Source organism: Sciurus vulgaris (genome assembly GCF_902686455.1).
Source record: "Sciurus vulgaris genome assembly, chromosome: 5".
Taxonomy (NCBI): domain Eukaryota; kingdom Metazoa; phylum Chordata; class Mammalia; order Rodentia; family Sciuridae; genus Sciurus; species Sciurus vulgaris.
Genome location: NC_136465.1, coordinates 94,429,476 through 94,447,609, shown reverse-complemented (window position 1 = coordinate 94,447,609; position 18,134 = coordinate 94,429,476). Strand labels below are relative to the sequence as shown.

The 18,134-nt window shown below is 37.4% G+C and overlaps 1 protein-coding gene across 2 annotated transcripts in view; it reads left to right on the top strand.

Moving 5' to 3' along the window:
- ITPR2 (inositol 1,4,5-trisphosphate receptor type 2) overlaps positions 1-18,134 on the top strand; it is a 525,070-nt gene that overhangs the window by 202,089 nt on the left and 304,847 nt on the right. For both annotated transcript variants that reach the window (XM_079139251.1, XM_079139250.1), the window contains 8 exons: positions 1,148-1,289; positions 3,624-3,785; positions 8,875-9,047; positions 10,189-10,308; positions 10,445-10,630; positions 11,464-11,715; positions 12,353-12,497; positions 13,747-13,897. In XM_079139251.1, the coding sequence (XP_078995377.1) occupies positions 1,148-1,289; positions 3,624-3,785; positions 8,875-9,047; positions 10,189-10,308; positions 10,445-10,630; positions 11,464-11,715; positions 12,353-12,497; positions 13,747-13,897 (1,331 nt within the window). The remainder of the gene's footprint in view (positions 1-1,147; positions 1,290-3,623; positions 3,786-8,874; positions 9,048-10,188; positions 10,309-10,444; positions 10,631-11,463; positions 11,716-12,352; positions 12,498-13,746; positions 13,898-18,134) is intronic.

Genomic DNA, 18,134 nt, shown 5'->3' with positions numbered 1-18,134 from the left:
AAAAAATAAAAAAGTGGTTCTTCATCATTAATAACTTTAAAAACCTCTTTTAAAAATGAAGTATATTAAAAGGATTTAAACATCAAAATTCAGAGTTTTGTCTACATGAGAGGAGGATTAAACAAAATATTTAGCTCAGATTTATAGATGCAGTTATTTTATTTTAGTGGCTGCTAAAAGTTAAGAGGTTTTCTACTTGCATCACAAATTAACATTTTAGGGATTTGTAACTAAATAACAACAATAGCAATTCAAATGAAAATATTGCTTTTTATGTTCTGATAGGAAGGATTCAAGAAATATATCATTTTGATGATGTTTGCTTTCGCATAAAATGAACTTTATTTAAAAATAAATGTCATTTTTATTCTGCTGTTTAAAAAAAATACAGAGTTCAAATAAGTTTACTGGTGTTTATAATAGTATGAAGCCTGGTCCCCTCCTTCTACCTACCAACATAGAAAATTACAAAGAACAGACAGGCAGAGGAAGGAGGGAGCAAAAAGTTAAGTTAGGAGGGATTTTCAAAACACTTCATATAAGTGTCACTGAAGTTCAAGTAATAGTTATAATAATAACAATAACCAAAATATCAAGTTACAAGTGAACATTGGCATAAATCATAGTATTCTAAAACGATATTACAGTTGACATTTTCAAAACAATTTAGAGTGTCTGATTGCTCACTTGTTCTCTCTTCACAGATCATTTAAAAATTTCTTGTTCTGCACATTAAATTGAAATGCAATAGTTTGAGTGAATAGTAAAAGTAGTTTGAATTAAGGAATTTGGAAGAGTAACCATTTTCCCTGAAATGGAAATATTTCTACTTTGCGGGTCAGTCACGGAAAAGCATCTGGGGGTGTTTTCTTACCAGCTCATCTGTTGTTGAGGCGTGTGGGGCTTTATTTCACAATAGTCTGCAAATACTTGATTAGACCGAGAGGCAGAGTGGCAGTTGTAAAAACTGGAGAAGGAATATTATTATAAAAGTTAAGGTAAACAGTAATTGCATTAGATATTATATTTTTATTTAAGATTTATATTATAAAATACTTTGTTTTCCAGTATTTCAGTTCCTACATTTAATAAAAAGAAAATCCAAAATTAAGCCACAGAGTAAAATTTCCTTTTCATTTTATGATAGGTTTGTAACTAAATTATTGGAAGACCTCATCTTTTTTGTTGCTGATGTGCCTAATAATGGACAAGAAGTTCTGGATGTGGTTATCACCAAGCCAAACCGAGAACGTCAAAAACTAATGAGGGAACAAAACATTTTGGCACAGGTGAATTTTTTCATGAACTAAATTTGCTTATTTTGTTTTTTGAATTATGGTATCAGGAAAGCCCTTATCTATTACTGTGTAACAAATGACCCCCAGACAGACACTTACTGTAATTTCTGTGGATTAAAATTCTAGGAGCAGTTTAGGTGGGTGTTGTTGCTGAGGGTCTTTCAAAGTTACAGTCAAGGAGTCTGGTGGGGCTGCAGTCATCTCAAGGCTGGGAGAAGACTTGGGAGAAGATGCACTTCCCAGCTTGCTCATGTGGGACTCTCACAGTGGAGCCTCCAGGCAAGGCAGTTTGCTTCCATTAGAAATGAGGAATTGAAGAGGAAACAAGAGAGAGCACCCAAATGGGAGCCATAACCCTTTTATGATCTTACCTTAGATATAACATGTTATTCATTCTGCTGTGTTTAGTTAGAAAAAAGTTAATAAATTCAGCCCACAGTCAAAGACAGAAGATTCCATAGGATGTGAATATCAAGAGGCAGGGATCATGGGGGGCCAAAGATCTCTAAAAACCTTTGTGGTCAGATGTCTCCAGAAACTGCTGGAAAAATCTCTAGGTAGAATTTCCAGATGAATTTGCGAAATGTCATTTCTATCCTTTTCCTACCTCTTCTCTTCTCTAGGAAAGTGAGGCAGTGTGTGTATTATTTCATAAGTGCTCCATACAGTATTCTGATTTTTCTTCTGAAAGTTTAGAGCTGCTCCTTTATTGTATCTTCCTCAAATTACTCAAATTATTCATAACACACCAGCGAATCAATTCATTTCCTGTTTATATGGACATTTGGACATGTGCCTCTCTTTATGTGTTTTTTTTTTTTTTTTTCCTGTTCTACTTAAATTAATTTTTTTTTTTGAGAGGGGAGTACTAGAGGTTGAACTCAGGGGCACTCAATCACTACGCCACATCCTCAGCAGTATTTTGTATTTTATTTAGAGACAGGGTCTCACAGAGTTGCTTAGTGCCTTGCTGCTGCTGAGGCTGGCTTTGAACTTGCAGTCAGCCTCCCCAGCTGCTGGGATTACAGGTGTGCACCACTGCTGCCCAGCAAAGTAATGGACTTTTGTGTTAATTACATATAGACTCAAGGAAGATACTTAAAACATAAAAATTATGTTTGTAATACACGTTCTTGTTGGGTTGAGAAAGCAAAACAGTAGACACATTGTTACTTAATCTCTATAGCTGACTGTCCAAAAGTATATAGTCAACATGTTTCTTAAATAAATCTAATTGGGACAAAGTATTTTCTGACATCAGCATGCTTTTATATAAAACATTTATTTGAAGGACATTTAAGACCTGGTATGGATTTATTAATATTTTAACCAACATATATCAGATCTTTTATTTCAGTGTTATAAATCTTAAATGCAAGGCTTAATGAATACAAAATTGTTGAAGAAACTTAGTATCACATTTCATGGACTCCAAATAAGAATTCCTTTCCATTTTGCTTTCTTGTATTAATGCTCATTCCCTTGACTGCCTGCTCATTCTAATAAGTTTACTCATCCTATTAGCTCGTCTCTGGGTGAACCTATCTTCTGTCTTAAGCCAAAACCAGTTTTATCCTCAATGCTTTCCAAATACTTCCTAACTGCTGACTTTCTTACAAACATCTAGCTCACTAGGTCGCATCAGCTGCCCATGTGGCTCCTTATTTATTACATTTCAATGTTGGTACATTCACTGACTTGGTCATATCTTTGTATACCATGAACAGTGAATTAACTTTTTCAGAAAGAGTTATATTTGGGTGTCGTGGTATTTGGTGCATATATATTTAGGATTGTTATTTCCTTTTTCTGAATTGACCCTAGAAAGAGATAAAAGCAATATCTGAAAGCAATTTTCTGATGTAAGTTTCAGATTAAAAGTAAATGGCTTCTTTATATTATTTTGATTTGGGAAAGTTATAGAAAATAGTAGAAAAAACCAAAAAGCATATTGGAAATTATATTTAGTTCATCTGAATATGTTCCTATAACTTGGTGCAATTGCATATCTTTGTGTTTCCCATTTTAATAACATAATTTCTAAATAAAATTTAGCATTTTATTTAGCAGTGTTTTTGTCATTCACTTTAGGGAACTCTTTTAGTACTGGTTTTTCTGTTCCTTGTACATGCTAATCCTGTATCCTAAGTACTTTTCATTTCTTTACAGTAATTCTACTCAAATGTTACAAAAGTGGTTTTGAGTCAATATTCTTATTTGTAAAAAAAAAAAAAAAAAGAAAGAAAGAAAGAAAGAAAGAAAAAAAAATAGAGTAGATCATAAAACATGTTTATCAGAATATGTGGTTCTTTTTATTCCTGATAGGTATTTGGGATTCTTAAAGCACCATTTAAAGAGAAAGCAGGAGAAGGCTCTATGTTGAGGCTTGAAGACCTGGGGGACCAAAGATACGCTCCCTACAAGTACATGCTGCGGCTCTGCTACCGCGTCCTCAGGCATTCGCAGCAGGACTACCGGAAAAACCAGGTCAGAGGTGGCCCCCATTCTTAATTCTGTTTCACATATGAAGTGTGAGTGGGATTCTTCCGTTGCTGTTGAAAGAGTAGAAAGTAGGAATTAGGAATTTCACTTTGCAATGAAATGTTTCATATTGGCAGCACAAAAATGATCTGTAAGTACTTTTGAGCCAACATAGTTATTTATTTCTCCATATAAAATTAGAATCCTTGGGTGAGGATATCCTAAGTTCTTATAGGAACATGGTATTAACTTCTGGGGTGGGAGGAGTACTGGGTCTATTACATAAAGAGGAATGGAACATATCTTGGCTTGAGGAACTTGCAAGGTACAGCCTCAACATCTATGGGCTAAGGAGATTATTTTCTAGTGGAAAAGATGTGACATGTGCATCTGAAATGTAAGGGGGAGGCAGAGAGGGGAACAGAGAGAGAAGATGAGGATGGAAATTCTCAAGAGTGGGGACACAGGTATGATTAGGGAAACCCCAGGACAGATTGTTGGAGAAGAAAGCATTTGAGTAGGATGAGAATCATTCTCATAAATCTGATGGGAAAAGGCATTTTGGAAGAGAGACCTTTGAAGAGAGAATGATGACACTAGAAATGGCATTTTGGCCCTATGATATTTACAGCCGAGGAGGTCAGGGAGCCACACGGGATATAGCTAAAAGTTGCTAGCCACTAATGAAATTTCTTTCAGGTTTCATTTAATCTTTTTTTTTTTTTTTTTTTAAGTTATAGGTGGACACGATGCCTTTTTAATTTTTTTTATTTTTATGTGGTGTTGAGGACCAAACCCAGGGCCTCACACAGGCTAGGCAAGGGCTTTACCAATGAGCCACAACCCCAGCCCATATTTTATCTTAAAAGTACATAATATTTTGCACTGTGTTCAATAATGTAAACATTTAACATAACATTGTTTAAAATTAATTATCATTTGGAAAATGTTTCTCTTAACCAGGAGAGCAGAGTACATCACCATAATTTTTGCTGAGGAGTTTAGTCCATGAAGAATGGTGTGAGAAAGGGATGAAAGGGGCTGTAAGCACCCTATAGCCCGTGGCATCCGGCCTGCAGGGTGGAGGTTGTTAGGAATATTTAGTAGTATTTGAAGTACTCACTTTGCATTAGACTTAGTTGTAAGCAGTTTTCACAGATTAACTCAGTTTAGTTGATACTAAGATGAGGAATTGAGAAACAGAGAGGTTAAGTAACTTGCCCGAAGTTGGAGGTAGTTCTTTTTCTTTCTACAACATTGGGGATTAACTCTAGGACCTCATGCATGCTAGGCAAGTATTCCACCACTGAGCTCTCCCTCCAGGCCTCTGGTTATAGTTTTAAACCTAGGTTCTTGATTATCACACTATTGCCTCTGGGTAGTTTGAAAAGTGTTTTGGCAAGAAAAAGATATTTTCTTTTTTTAGGAAGGATGTGTTAAATAAAATATATTGGCTTTGGAATTCTGTTTAAAGATTAATAAAGGTCCAAAAAATATGTAAAACATATTAGCCAGGAGATAAACAATATGGGAAGGAATGGAAGCAAGGGAACAATGTACACAGATCCTTAAATATTTTCATTGGTAATCCCAGTGATAAGCATCTTTATTTCCAATTGGAAATGCTATTACTGGAAATATACTTGAAATTTCACTGCATTCCTTTAAGATGGGAAGATAAAGTAGAGAGAGTTGTTCATGTTTCACTGGAGAAAAACTCAAGATTCAGAATGTTAAATGACAGACCTTCAGGCATTCAGAGGATCAGCACTGGAGATGTTACTCTGAGGGTCTGACCTATTCAGAGGAGGTCTGGAGTAAGGCTGCCTAGCATATTTTACTGGTATTCATTTTTCTTCATGGGTCTGGATAAACATAGAGTTATCTCTTATCCACGGTTTTGTTCTCTGTTGTTTCCATTACCCACAGTCAATTTGATTCAAGAATATTAATTGGTAAGTTCTACAAGTAATTCTAGAAATAGACATTACTTAAGTGGCTACACAATAAATCTAAATTTATTTATTATAATATATTATTATGAATATTCTATTTTATATTATTTATCATTGTTAATATGTTACTGTTTTATAAATTAATCTTTATCATAGATGTGTATGCATAGGTAAAACAGTATAAGTAGGGTCTGATACTATCTTACGTTTCAGGCATCCACTGTGGGTCATGGAATGTGTCCCCTAGGGAAAAGGGGGGATTACTGTGCTTTGCTAGACAGGCCACCATGCCACACGTACAAGTTATGATGGATCATTACAGAATGAAGTTAAAAGAAAGAGTTCACTGGTCTGCAGTGGTTCCCTGGGGCCCTCAGATCCAGAAGGTCAGATGTGTGCCATCCTTGAATGTGCTTAGCCTTTGGAAGGCTGCTGAGGATTCATCCTCCCATTCTTCATCCCTGCCCTGGGCTTCAGTGCCAGTTGTCCAGGGGTTGGTCACTCTGCCAGAAGCCTGTGGTAGGTTCCCAGTGGCACATCTTAGTTGGTGTCCTTTCTCAGTCTCTCAAGGCCTGGCACGTTCAGTTCTTTTCACACCCTTAGTCTTAGCTGCACACTGGCTCCTTGTGGTGTGTGCAGTTTCTGCTCTGACAACATCCTCTGACGAGCAAATGCTGCACATGCACCATGCACACACATGTGCACACACCCCTGCCCAGTCACATGATTCCTCCCAGGTAAATGTTGACATGCTTGGGGACCTGTCCCTGGGTTTCTTTGCCGTGTATAGGTGTGGGTCAGCTTTTCCTTCCTCTCCTCTCCCCAAGGGATAGATCACTGAGCTGAAGAAGGAACGAAGAATTTCATGTTCATTGAGGGTTGGATTTTATTTTCCCTCACCCTTTTCCTGCATATCTCAGTGATAGCTGAAGAATATTTTTTTTCACTCTTTTGAATTAAGAATACTTTGTAGTAAGCATAAAATAACTTTCTGATGTTTTTAAGATGTAGGCAAAAGATCTTCTTTTTTGCATAATTACCTTGTTTTCCCATATTATCATCTGTATTTTATAGCCTAATAGAGTTGACTCATGATTTGGTGCTCACTCTGGTCTTTAATAGTGAGTCTTTGTTATTATTTATAGAATTTGATAACCCTCTAATTTCATTTAATTATTTACCAACATCTTGGAAGTTTGCCTGATATCAGACTATGACTACAATGGTCATAAAAGTGTGTAAATCAATACATATCTTTAAAATGATACTCTAATAGAAGACATTTACTTTACTTAATTGGCTACCAATATACAAACTCATCATTTTGAAAGAACACAAAAATGCTGCCTAGAACATAATTAGATTTGTGCAAACCGATACCATTTTCAAGGAATAGATACATTCCAGTAAATTTTGCCTAAGGCAAAACCACTTTCTAATCAATACATTCTCCCATCATAGAAACAGTGATGCCTTCCCAAGGAGAATCCCCAGGAACTGGAAAACATTTGGTTGTGGGAGAGTTAAGTTTACTAGTTCTATTGTTGTGTGAGATGTGTTACTTATATACAAAATGTTAAAATTGAGCAATAGCAATTGGGAGTATAGGAGAACTAGTGTGAAGAGGAAGGAGCAGAGTAAATAGTGCATAATTGAAACTCCTGAGTGGCCTCCTCTTGCTCTTAGAATGATATTTTTGCCCTTTACCATACTCACAAGGACTCTTTGGTCTTCTCTCTCCATCTCCAGCTCTTGCTTTCTCCCCACTTACTACCTTTTCACTACAGTGGCCACCTCTTCTTGGTAGAACACAAGAAGCTTGGGTCCATGAGCACGAGGCCTTTGTGTTTGTTTCTTGCACTGTCTAGAGGGCTTCTCTCCAGGTCTTCCGTCTGCTTCCTTTTCATCATTTCCGTCCTTCTGTACATGTCCTTTCTTTGGCATCTCCCATCTAAAACTGCCACTTTTCTCCATCCTTCTGTTTGTTGCATTTCACTTATCAGCATGTGAAATGGTCATATTTGTTTGCTCACTGGACTGAAAGCTCCCTGACAGCTTATCGGTCTTGTTCACAGCCATGCCCCTAGCCTGCCAAGCAGTGCCTGGAATGTTTAGGGCCTTCAGGAAATATTTACTGGCTGAATGGATCTGATTAGCAACATGGTTGATGATATTATCTTATTTGGTGGCTGTGTGTGTTTGTGTGTGTGTGTGTGTGTTACTGGGAATTGAACCCAGGGCCCCATGCATGCCATGGAAGCACTCTGCTGCTGAGTTACATCCCCAGCCAAGGTTGCATTTTAATGATAAGAAGTGTATTAAGTTTTTGTCATTATTTTATAGAGAAGAACTTATAGATCATTGTAGTTTATATACAAGAATGAGATCAACCCAAATCCATCTACCATCTTCAGGTAGATGCATAGTTCTCATGCCTCATTAATGAAATGTCAAATGGTCAATTTTCTTTTTCAATTTTTTACCAAAATCACTGGCCATGACTTTTGGTGAGACTTGGAAAAAGAGCCTGTATTAGGCTGATGAAATCCTAAGTTACCAAGTTGTAAAAAATTGTTATTTTTTTTAATTTATTTTTTTTTGGACACAAATAGGATACATACTGTTTCTCTGTTTGTACATGAAGTAAAGGCATACCATTTGTGTAGTCATACTTTTACATAGGATAATAGTGTTTGATTCATTCTGTTATTTTTTCCTTCCCCCCCACCCCTCCCACCCCTCTTTTCCCTCTATACAGTTCCTCTTTCCTCCATTCTTACCTCCTTCCTACCCCCTATTATGTGTCATCATCCACTGATCAGGGAGATCATTTGTCCTTATTGTTATTTTAATTAGATTTATTTTTGGTTTTTCTCACTTACAAGAGTGTAAATATCCATATTAAAAATAATTTTAGCAATATAATTTTTGTCATGATTTAAATTATATATATACTGATGTTTTAATTTCCTTACTCAAAAAGCTCTACTTTTTGAAGAAATATTTACTTGCTTCTTTTTTGACAAAACTTTTAGTGAGTTTCTGTTGTGAATTAATTACTGATGTTGCTGGCCCTACTAGGACTCCGATTTCTGAGCTGTATGGCAGCAGCATATTCTGACAGTCTTTCTTCTTTGCAGGAGTATATTGCTAAGAATTTCTGTGTCATGCAGTCCCAGATTGGCTATGATATTTTGGCAGAAGATACTATCACAGCTTTGTTGCACAACAACAGAAAACTACTAGAGAAACATATCACAGCAAAAGAAATAGAGACATTTGTCAGCTTACTCAGGAGGAACCGGGAGCCGAGGTTTGAAGTGGTTCATATAGTGTTCTTTTCTAGTGGGGACTGTGGCTTTTGGTTTTATTTTTAGAAATTTTAAAAGTTAGAATTCTTTGGTTGCACTAATTTTCCTGGATAAACTCTGTTGGGTATATTGCTATATAATTATGTATAATAGTTATTTCTTTGTTGGAGATCCAAGCCCTTTAGAAACTTATATTTGTTTGTTTTTGCCACGCTGAGCCTTGAACCCAGGGCCTTGCACATGCTGGGCAACTGCTGTGCCACTGAGCTACATCCCCAGAACTAGGCTTGTAATTTAATGTACTGAATTTTCCCTCTGGTAATTTATATATAGCTTTCAAAATATATTCATATACATCATCTCATTTAAATCTTGCACATTCTCATGAAGAATACTGGTTATCTTTTATTATCCACATTTTATTTTTATTTTTTTGTCTTGAGAATTAAATCCAGGGTTTCACTCATCCAATGCACATGCTCTACCACTGAGCTATATTATCCACATTTTAGAAATGAGAAAATAGAAGCCTAAAGAGTAAAATGCCCAAGAATATCCTGATCAGAATAGAATGTGAAGTAAATCTAGGGTTTCTGCCTCTGCTTTGATTTTACCATGCTGTTTCACCAGGAAGAAATGAACACAGAGACAACATTGGCAATGTTTTCTTAACTAAGTAGTATAGTAAATAAATCCTAGAAAGTAGAACTGGTCCTCTCACTGGACCAGGCCATGGTCAGTTCCATGAAGCATGTGCTATAGTCCTGTTTTACTCAGTACAACCATTAGCTTTGATCTGCTTTTGTTTCGATACTCAATTCTGGGGACTCTGACTTTAGGGCAGATAAATGATTTTATAAACATAAGTCACCATGCTGAGGAATGAATGTCATCACATAAATAGAAGCAAACATATCCTTTTTGAAACAAGGTGTGTATTAAATAAAAAGACTGGAATGTTTAATTTGTTTCTAATGATGCAATAGAGAAGCCACACATGGAAAATGTATGAAAAATGTCACATGGAAGAAGTATGAAAAATATAAAAATAAATTTCTTGTTAATTCCAAATTATATTTTTATTGTGATGATTTTATAAAATGCTTTGTCTTCATGTTCAATTTAATTTTTTCCTCTTGCTAGATTTTTGGATTATCTGTCAGATCTGTGTGTGTCTAACACCACTGCTATCCCTGTCACTCAAGAACTCATCTGTAAATTTATGTTGAGTCCTGGCAATGCTGACATTCTCATCCAAACTAAGTAAGGCAGATAAGGGAGGCATTTTTTTCTATTCATTATTTTTATAAGCTCTACAGTTTTGTTTTTTTTTTTTTTTTTTTAAATCATAGTTGTAAGTGTGCCTCCTGATAGATTTTTGCATCTTACTGATTTCAAGGCTGGTCTCCATGCAAATAGACAACCCCATGGAGAACTCCATCCTACCAGATGACATTGATGATGAAGAAGTTTGGCTCTACTGGATTGACAGCAACAAGGAACCTCATGGCAAAGCTATACGGCACCTAGCTCAGGAAGCAAAGGAAGGCACCAAAGCTGACTTGGAAGTTCTTACCTACTATAGGTGAAGTACTATAGAGTCATAATTCCGTAGCTCACATTTTCATTGAGAGTAGATTCTCTGAAACCTCTGAAAGTTAGGTATGTGTGAAAAGGAGATTTAAAAAGTCATCCCAGAACTAGGGTAGCAGAAAAGCTTAGGACAAAACGAAAGTTGACATCTGTTTTCCATGTATACTACTTTCTATTTCCTGAGTTTTTTCTACTTTGGAAATTCTGGAAGGTTTCTTTCTGTTATAAATAGAATGGGGACAAAGGAGAGACAAGTTAGGACCCAGGGCACAGATTAAGAGAGCAGTGGACGGGGCGCTGAGGACACTGATCTGCCTGTGGACTGGCCACAGAGGAGAACAAGCAGTAGTTTAGTATATAGTGCTTTTGTAATACCCGCTGACCTGGGCTTTAGCTACAGCAACAAAACCCACAGTTGAATCTTCATCTCAGAGGCTGATGAATCCAAGTACTAACACCATTTGGAATAATCACGTTTGACTTGGGAACCGAGGGAGCAAACTTAGCATATAGATCCTAGAGCACTCAGCTAAGTGAGGCTGGGGATGGGGCAAGATAGCGTCATATGGCCTGTGGTCTGTGGCCTTCCAGCCTGGTGTCTTTGTAATCCCAGGAAACCGGGAGCACAGGGACACCCTCCACCAGACATACATGACTGGAACAAAGAAGAGAAATTATAATAAAGAGGCAGAAAGAATTTGACTCAGTATCACAAACACTTGGAGAAATACAAAAGATCATAAAAATAGACACCGAGTTTTACTATGAAGTTTAAGAGCTTTATCAAGATAAAATACATAATGTAATATGTCTAATATTTTTAAGGTACCAGCTAAACCTCTTTGCGAGGATGTGCTTGGATCGCCAGTATCTGGCCATAAACCAGATTTCTACACAGCTCTCTGTAGATCTGATCCTGCGGTGTGTGTCGGATGAGAGCCTGCCATTTGACCTGCGGGCATCTTTTTGTCGCCTCATGCTCCACATGCACGTTGACCGAGACCCCCAGGAGTCTGTGGTGCCTGTTCGCTATGCCAGGCTCTGGACGGAAATTCCCACAAAGATTACGATTCATGAGTACGTTTGGAAACATTTCTCAAGACTTTAAATTTAGCAGATGAACTCAAAATCAAATGTCTTAAATTTTAAGATGAAATAAAATAGAAAGGCAGTTGTGTGTTCTAAGATTATTCATCTTCCAAGTGCAAATGAGATTTTTTATTTATTTATTTTTTTTGGTACCAGGGATTGAACCTAGCAGCACTTAATTACTGAGCCACATCCCCAGCCCTTTTTATATTTTATTTTTTGAGACAGGGTCTTGCTAAGTAGCTGAGACAGGCTTTGAACTTGGAATCCCCCTGTCTGGGCCATCCGAGCTGCTGGGATTAGAGGCGTGTTAGATACGTTTTTTTGAGAATAAAATGACAATTTTTAGCAATAATAGAATTATCCTTTTGGAAGCCAAAATACAGATATAATAAGAATAATGATTTGATAAGAGGTTAATATTATGGTTGATTCTGATTTAAGTGCTTTGCATGTATTCTCTCTCATTTCACAATGACCCCATTTTATAGATGTGAGCACGACACCTGGGTAGGTTAATTGACTCATCAAGATTGGTAAGCCCAGAAGTTAAAGTATGTAGTTTTCCTGTTTTTAAATGATTAAGATCAATTTAACTTGGCTCATCTTTTTTCTGTCTTTCCAGATATGATTCTATAACAGACTCTTCGAGAAATGATATGAAGAGGAAATTTGCACTAACGATGGAATTTGTTGAGGAATACTTGAAAGAAGTTGTAAATCAGCCCTTTCCTTTTGGGGATAAAGAAAAAAACAAACTAACATTTGAGGTATTTTTAAATGGTGACTCATGAAGTAATTAAATGTTCTCTGTCAAAAATTAAATACGTTAAGTATCAAAGGTTTTTTCCCTCTGAAATTTAGAATATTTTAGTAATTGAATAGTTTAGTTCATGAAGGCGTAATTCTCTGCATTGATAAAATATAGATCGGGCTTTGATGAGATATTAAAATACTTTAATATCTATTAATTACTGTTTTCCTTGAGTTTTTTTGAATATGTAATCTTTGTTACAGTTATAAATGAAAATACTTTTTTATACTTTATGTTTGTATGCTTTTTTTCCTCCTCTCATTTTTATAGAGGTGATTTTTTAAAGCTTATTTAACTGAATTGAAATGCCTCCGGTTGTAACATCCTTTTGGGATATAAAGACAAACCTAGAGAAAGGATGCTATTACTTGATACCTAATGTATTAGCTACCTATTGATGTGTGACATATTACCTCCAAATATAGGAGCCTAAAGCAAAAACTTGTATTATTTTACAGTTTCTATGGGTCAGGAGCCTGGAAGTACCCTGGCTGGGTAGTTCTGGCTCAGGGTCTCTCAAGAGGTAGCAGTCAAGCCATTGACCAAGATTGCTGCCATCTCAGCAAGACAGTCTGCTTCTAAACTTACCTGCATGATTGTTGGTGACTATACCTTTCTTGCTGGCCTTGACCAGACATCTCAGCCTCTTGCCACATGGGACTTTCTGGGGGCTTATTATACCCATGACATGTCACCTGGCTCCCTCAGGGCAAGTTATGAGAAAGAGGGACTCCAAGTTGGAAGTTGCAGTCTTTTATCATCTAATCTTGGGAGTGACATACCATCACACTGATGAATTCTGTTGGTCAGAGACCAACCTGTACAATGTGAGAGGACCTTGTACAGTGGGGCCATAGTATCCCATATATACAGAAGCAGAGTAGGGAACTTGTGTTTATGGACAAATTTCATGGGTAATATTTATTTATTGAAGTAATTAATTTAACCTTTTATTAAGTGATATCCTACTGACTTAAATGAGGTAATATTCAATAAAGAGTAAATAATTCAAATAGATAATAAAATAAATAATAAATAATTCAAAATAAATCAAAGTTTAAGGTTTGCTTTTACAGGGATTTTAATTCCTAGATATTAAAGAATTAGGAAGTTTAGGAATATCTGAACTAATTTAGATGTTAAAATGCCAGTGTTCCTAATGTTCCTTTCCTTTCTGCCTTCTTTACCATCCCCCTTTTGTTAAGGTGGTTCACCTGGCTCGGAATCTTATATACTTTGGATTTTATAGTTTCAGTGAGTTATTAAGGCTGACAAGAACACTTCTGGCCATCCTAGATATTGTACAGGCCCCCATGTCATCATATTTTGAAAGATTAAGCAAATTTCAAGATGGAGGTAAGAACTGAGAAATATAATATTTTTATTACATGTAAGTAAAATAAAAAAAAATCTATAGAGAAGTGGTCAATAACATATACCTACTCATATATGCGTACAGAATGTGTATCCTGAAACAGGGCAGAGTAGTAATAGGGGGTTCACAAGCTTACCTCTTTGTTTTTAATGCTAACCTTTTGAAAGACAAATTCACAAGATCAGATTCCATCATTAGCAATGAATGTTATTCACCAGTCCACTAGTGAAAATGTTATATATTTAAAGAATAATAGTCTCTCACTCTTTGTGATCTTTGCAGTATGTGTCATAGGCTTCAGAGCAGAGTGTGGACAGATGCAAAGAGGGACTGGCTTAGGTCCTCCTAGGGCAGGCTGAGTGCACAGCCAGAGTGGGCGGCAGTGGGTGAAGTAGAGGAGAATGACTCTGGAGGCAGAAGACCTGGGTTCATATCCTGCCTGTGGCATTATAACTTATACAAGTTACTTATTTTCTCTTTGATTTTATTTTCTTCCCTGAGATAGAAAGTGATAATTATAGAATTATAGTATTTTACTCAGAGTTTTCTTATGAGAAGAAAGTGAACATATACAATATGTTCAGTAGACCTCAACAGTGGCTGTCTCATAATTCAATAAACATTTTTATGAGAGTGATTGCCTTAGGTCAAATACTGAAAGTGCCCTGAGTTGGAGAACTGTTTGTGGGAGGCTTATGAAGGAGTGTTCTCAGGATATACACCTGTGAGGAAGTGAGGAAGGTAGGGTTGGGCAGACAAGTGTGCACTTCAGATATGGCAGAGACCTCAGCTGAGCCTGTAGGTGACTTTGAGCTGGATGGCTTTTTGAGGTTGTAACAGATTAAGGCCAGGAGCCCAATTTCTATCTTAGTATCAGCCAGCCATTGGCTGCTGGCTTCATCTTGGAGCAGGGTGTGTAGCATTGGGTAAGGCAGTGTCCTGTGGCCAAGAGTAGTGCCTAGTGAGAAGCACCGCCATGAGCAGGCAGCAACCGTGATGTCCCCCAACTAGGGAAGAGGTGCCTCAGACCTGAAGCAGTAGTATCCCTTGAAATAGCCACTGCAGGAGGAAAAGGTAGAGCCAGAAACCTAATTTCAGACATTAGGAAGAAATATCTAATTAAGAATTATAAATGAGGTACTTACAGATAAGCTGAAGTAATTAATTGCTGCTGTCTAAATCTCAATCCCTTTTACATCTTCCAAAAAACTGTACAGATCAATAAGAAGCAAATTAAATCACATAAATCCTTCACCTTCAACAGCACTAGAGGCCAGCAGACAGTACAAACTTTAGTTACTGTAAGTAGAAAAATAAACATTAATTTTCAGTAGAGTTACCTCATGAGCTCCCATTACAGGCCACCGTCAGGGTCTCTGGAAAAACCAAAAGAGACAAGAAGGCATTGTGTGAAAATCACCCTTGGAAAGAGAAGGTATGAAAATACTGAAAAAATATTCAGTAGATATGAGCACTGACTAAAGAAAAAGGAACTTAAAAGTATACAGGTAGCAGTTATGGAGCTTCTAGGGATGAATGAGCTTAGAAGTGGGGAGAAGCATCTTTTGTAGTCTTATATATGAAAGGAAAGGAAGCAAGATGGGGACACCTAGAATACTACATGATAAAAGAAAACCAAGAAGTTGAAAGACATAAACCTCCTTTATTGCCCCCCACCCTTGGAAGCCACTTTAAAAAACTGCACTTCAAGACTCTGACAGGAGAGGGAGCACTTGAAGCAGAGATAGTGTGAACCAGTTTCTATTGTCAGCCTGCTCACACAATGTATAGATGTCATCAGTGTCCACCTGTACGAAGTGACCGCAAGACCCAAAGAGAATGGAAATCAGAGCATGTCAGTTGATGGCAATTCCTTATTGAAAAGCAACCAGGAAGTAGAAGAATGTTGTAACGTGGCACTCCAAGCGGAATTAAATTTCTTCAAGCAAACATTAGGCTGTGATAAACACTTTGAAACAGGAATTCAAAAACCAAGGTCAGAAATGGACCAAAAAAACCAGGAAAAAATAAAATGAAAATTGATCAAACTCAGGAAAGAAATAGAATTTTATTTTCAGAAATACAGCCCAAATTGTAAGGTGTTCAAGGGAGAGTAGATCTGAATGAAAATGTAATAAGGGGCATTGAAAAAAGTCAGGAGAACAATGAAGAGAGTGGTGATGATACAAAGAAATAAGCCACAAGGGTGAGAGAGAAAGTAGGGGCATGGAAGGAAGGTGAGGAGGAACCACTGCATGAACACCTGGAGTCCCTGGAGTAGAAAAACAGAGCAGTGTGGCAGAGTGCAAGTTAAAATGAAATTCTAGGGGTGGGGTTGAGGCTCAGTGGTAGAGCGCTTGCCTCACATGCATGAGGCACTGGGTTTGGTCCTCAGCACCACATGAATAAATACAATAAAGGTGTTGTGTCCATTTATGACTAAAAATAAAAATTAAAAAAAAAAGTGAAAGTCTAAGGAAACGTTGTGGAAGTAGAAGGCAACCTGAATCTACATAGTGTCCTGAATGGTAATGTCTGAGACACAGCATAATGAAACTCTTACCTGTCGTTTATATTCTGAGGGAGTCATGGGGGACTGAGAGATGGGTAATGAAAGCATATGGAGGAAAAAGGAAAGTGTATAGGAGCCTTCTTTACTATTCTCTCATTTTTATGTGTGTTTGAAATTTTACAAAAATCAAAGTCTGAGAACAATGTATGAATGAGAGCAAAGGAAAGACCAAGAACTGCAGTGGTCAGTTGAAGGCCAGGGATGTGCAGGTGGTCTCCTAATTCTGCCACCTGATTCTCACCAGTGAGAGACTCCCTTAGCAGTTGCAGAGGGTGTGTGCTAGTCAAGACATCTGTATCAACAGAGCCTTCCTGTTATGATGTGTTGGCAATCTCCAGTTTAAACTAAACCATTCTTAAAAAGCTAGGAATTGATCCTGACTTTTGGTTTCAGTTCTTATAGATTGCATGTGGGGTTCATCCTAAAGAAGAACCTTTTTTTTACCCTCTGAAAATGTGCTTTTATCTTGTTTGCATTCTGCACTGTCTTGTCTGCCCTCTAAGACATGTAAACTTTTATTGTGGTGCTAGGAATTAAACCCAGGGCCTCACCCTTGCTGAGCCTATATGCTACCACTTAACTATACCCCCAGCACTAATATGGCTTTTAAAAAAAAATAATTCTCATCTTTTCTAGTGAAGCCCATTCACTTCTGGATATCTTAACCATCTTTCTTAAGTCTGAGAACTGTTGATTAATTACTCAAGAGGAATCTTGAGCCATCATTGCATGTGAACACTGTTCTAGTCTCTGGAATTAACCAGTAATAAGACAAGCAAAGTCCTTAGCCACAAAGAAGACTATTAATGAATAAATAGACAAAATTCCTCCCCTGTCCCTTAGGAGAAGCTGTCAGATAATAAATATATGCTGTGACACCGATAATGCTGTGATGAGCAGTTAAGCAGGACAGTGATACAGAGGAGATAGGCAAGGGAGGGGCCTGATTTTGTTCTGAGTAATGAGCAATCTTCAGAAGGTTTGATGTGACCTGATCACTTTGGCTGTTTGGTGGACAACAAATACCAATGTGGGCAAAAATGCCAGCATCATGAAAGGGTAGAGTAGGGCTGAGAAAGTGCTCCAGATTAATTGAGATGACCACTAACTGCCCTGTGGATGCTGGATTGGGTTTTGAATCAGGACAGATGTTCTCTGTTGAAGGTACTAGGGGTGTTATGGAGCTGGGGCCTTCTGAGAAACTGAGGCAGCATGAAGACTCCTCTTCAAACCCTGATTCTTGTGACCAATTCAGAAAGTTTTCAGAAATGTCACTCAGAGTAACAGGAATGAGATTATTGAAGGAATAGGGAAAGGGAAAGGGGGTACTCTCAAGGGAGAAAGTGAGTCCTTTCAGAGAGGAGAGGGACAGTGTGCCTCTCCTGCACTCCAGTTTTATTGGGGATCCTGAAGAAATTTCCAGAGAGTACCGCCCAGGTCTACCTCTTGACTTTGGACTGACAGCAGTGTGACATCAGACTTTCAAGTACCCACTGTCATGACAACTCTAGGTCACCTTGGCCCTTTCTGACCAGTTCTAACTGGATTTTTAACCATCCATTCTTATAGATTTTATGGTCAGGAGAAACTGTCCTAATCTCCCAGAGTTTCAGGATCTGGTCACAAAAGTCTCCTGGGTTCCTCCC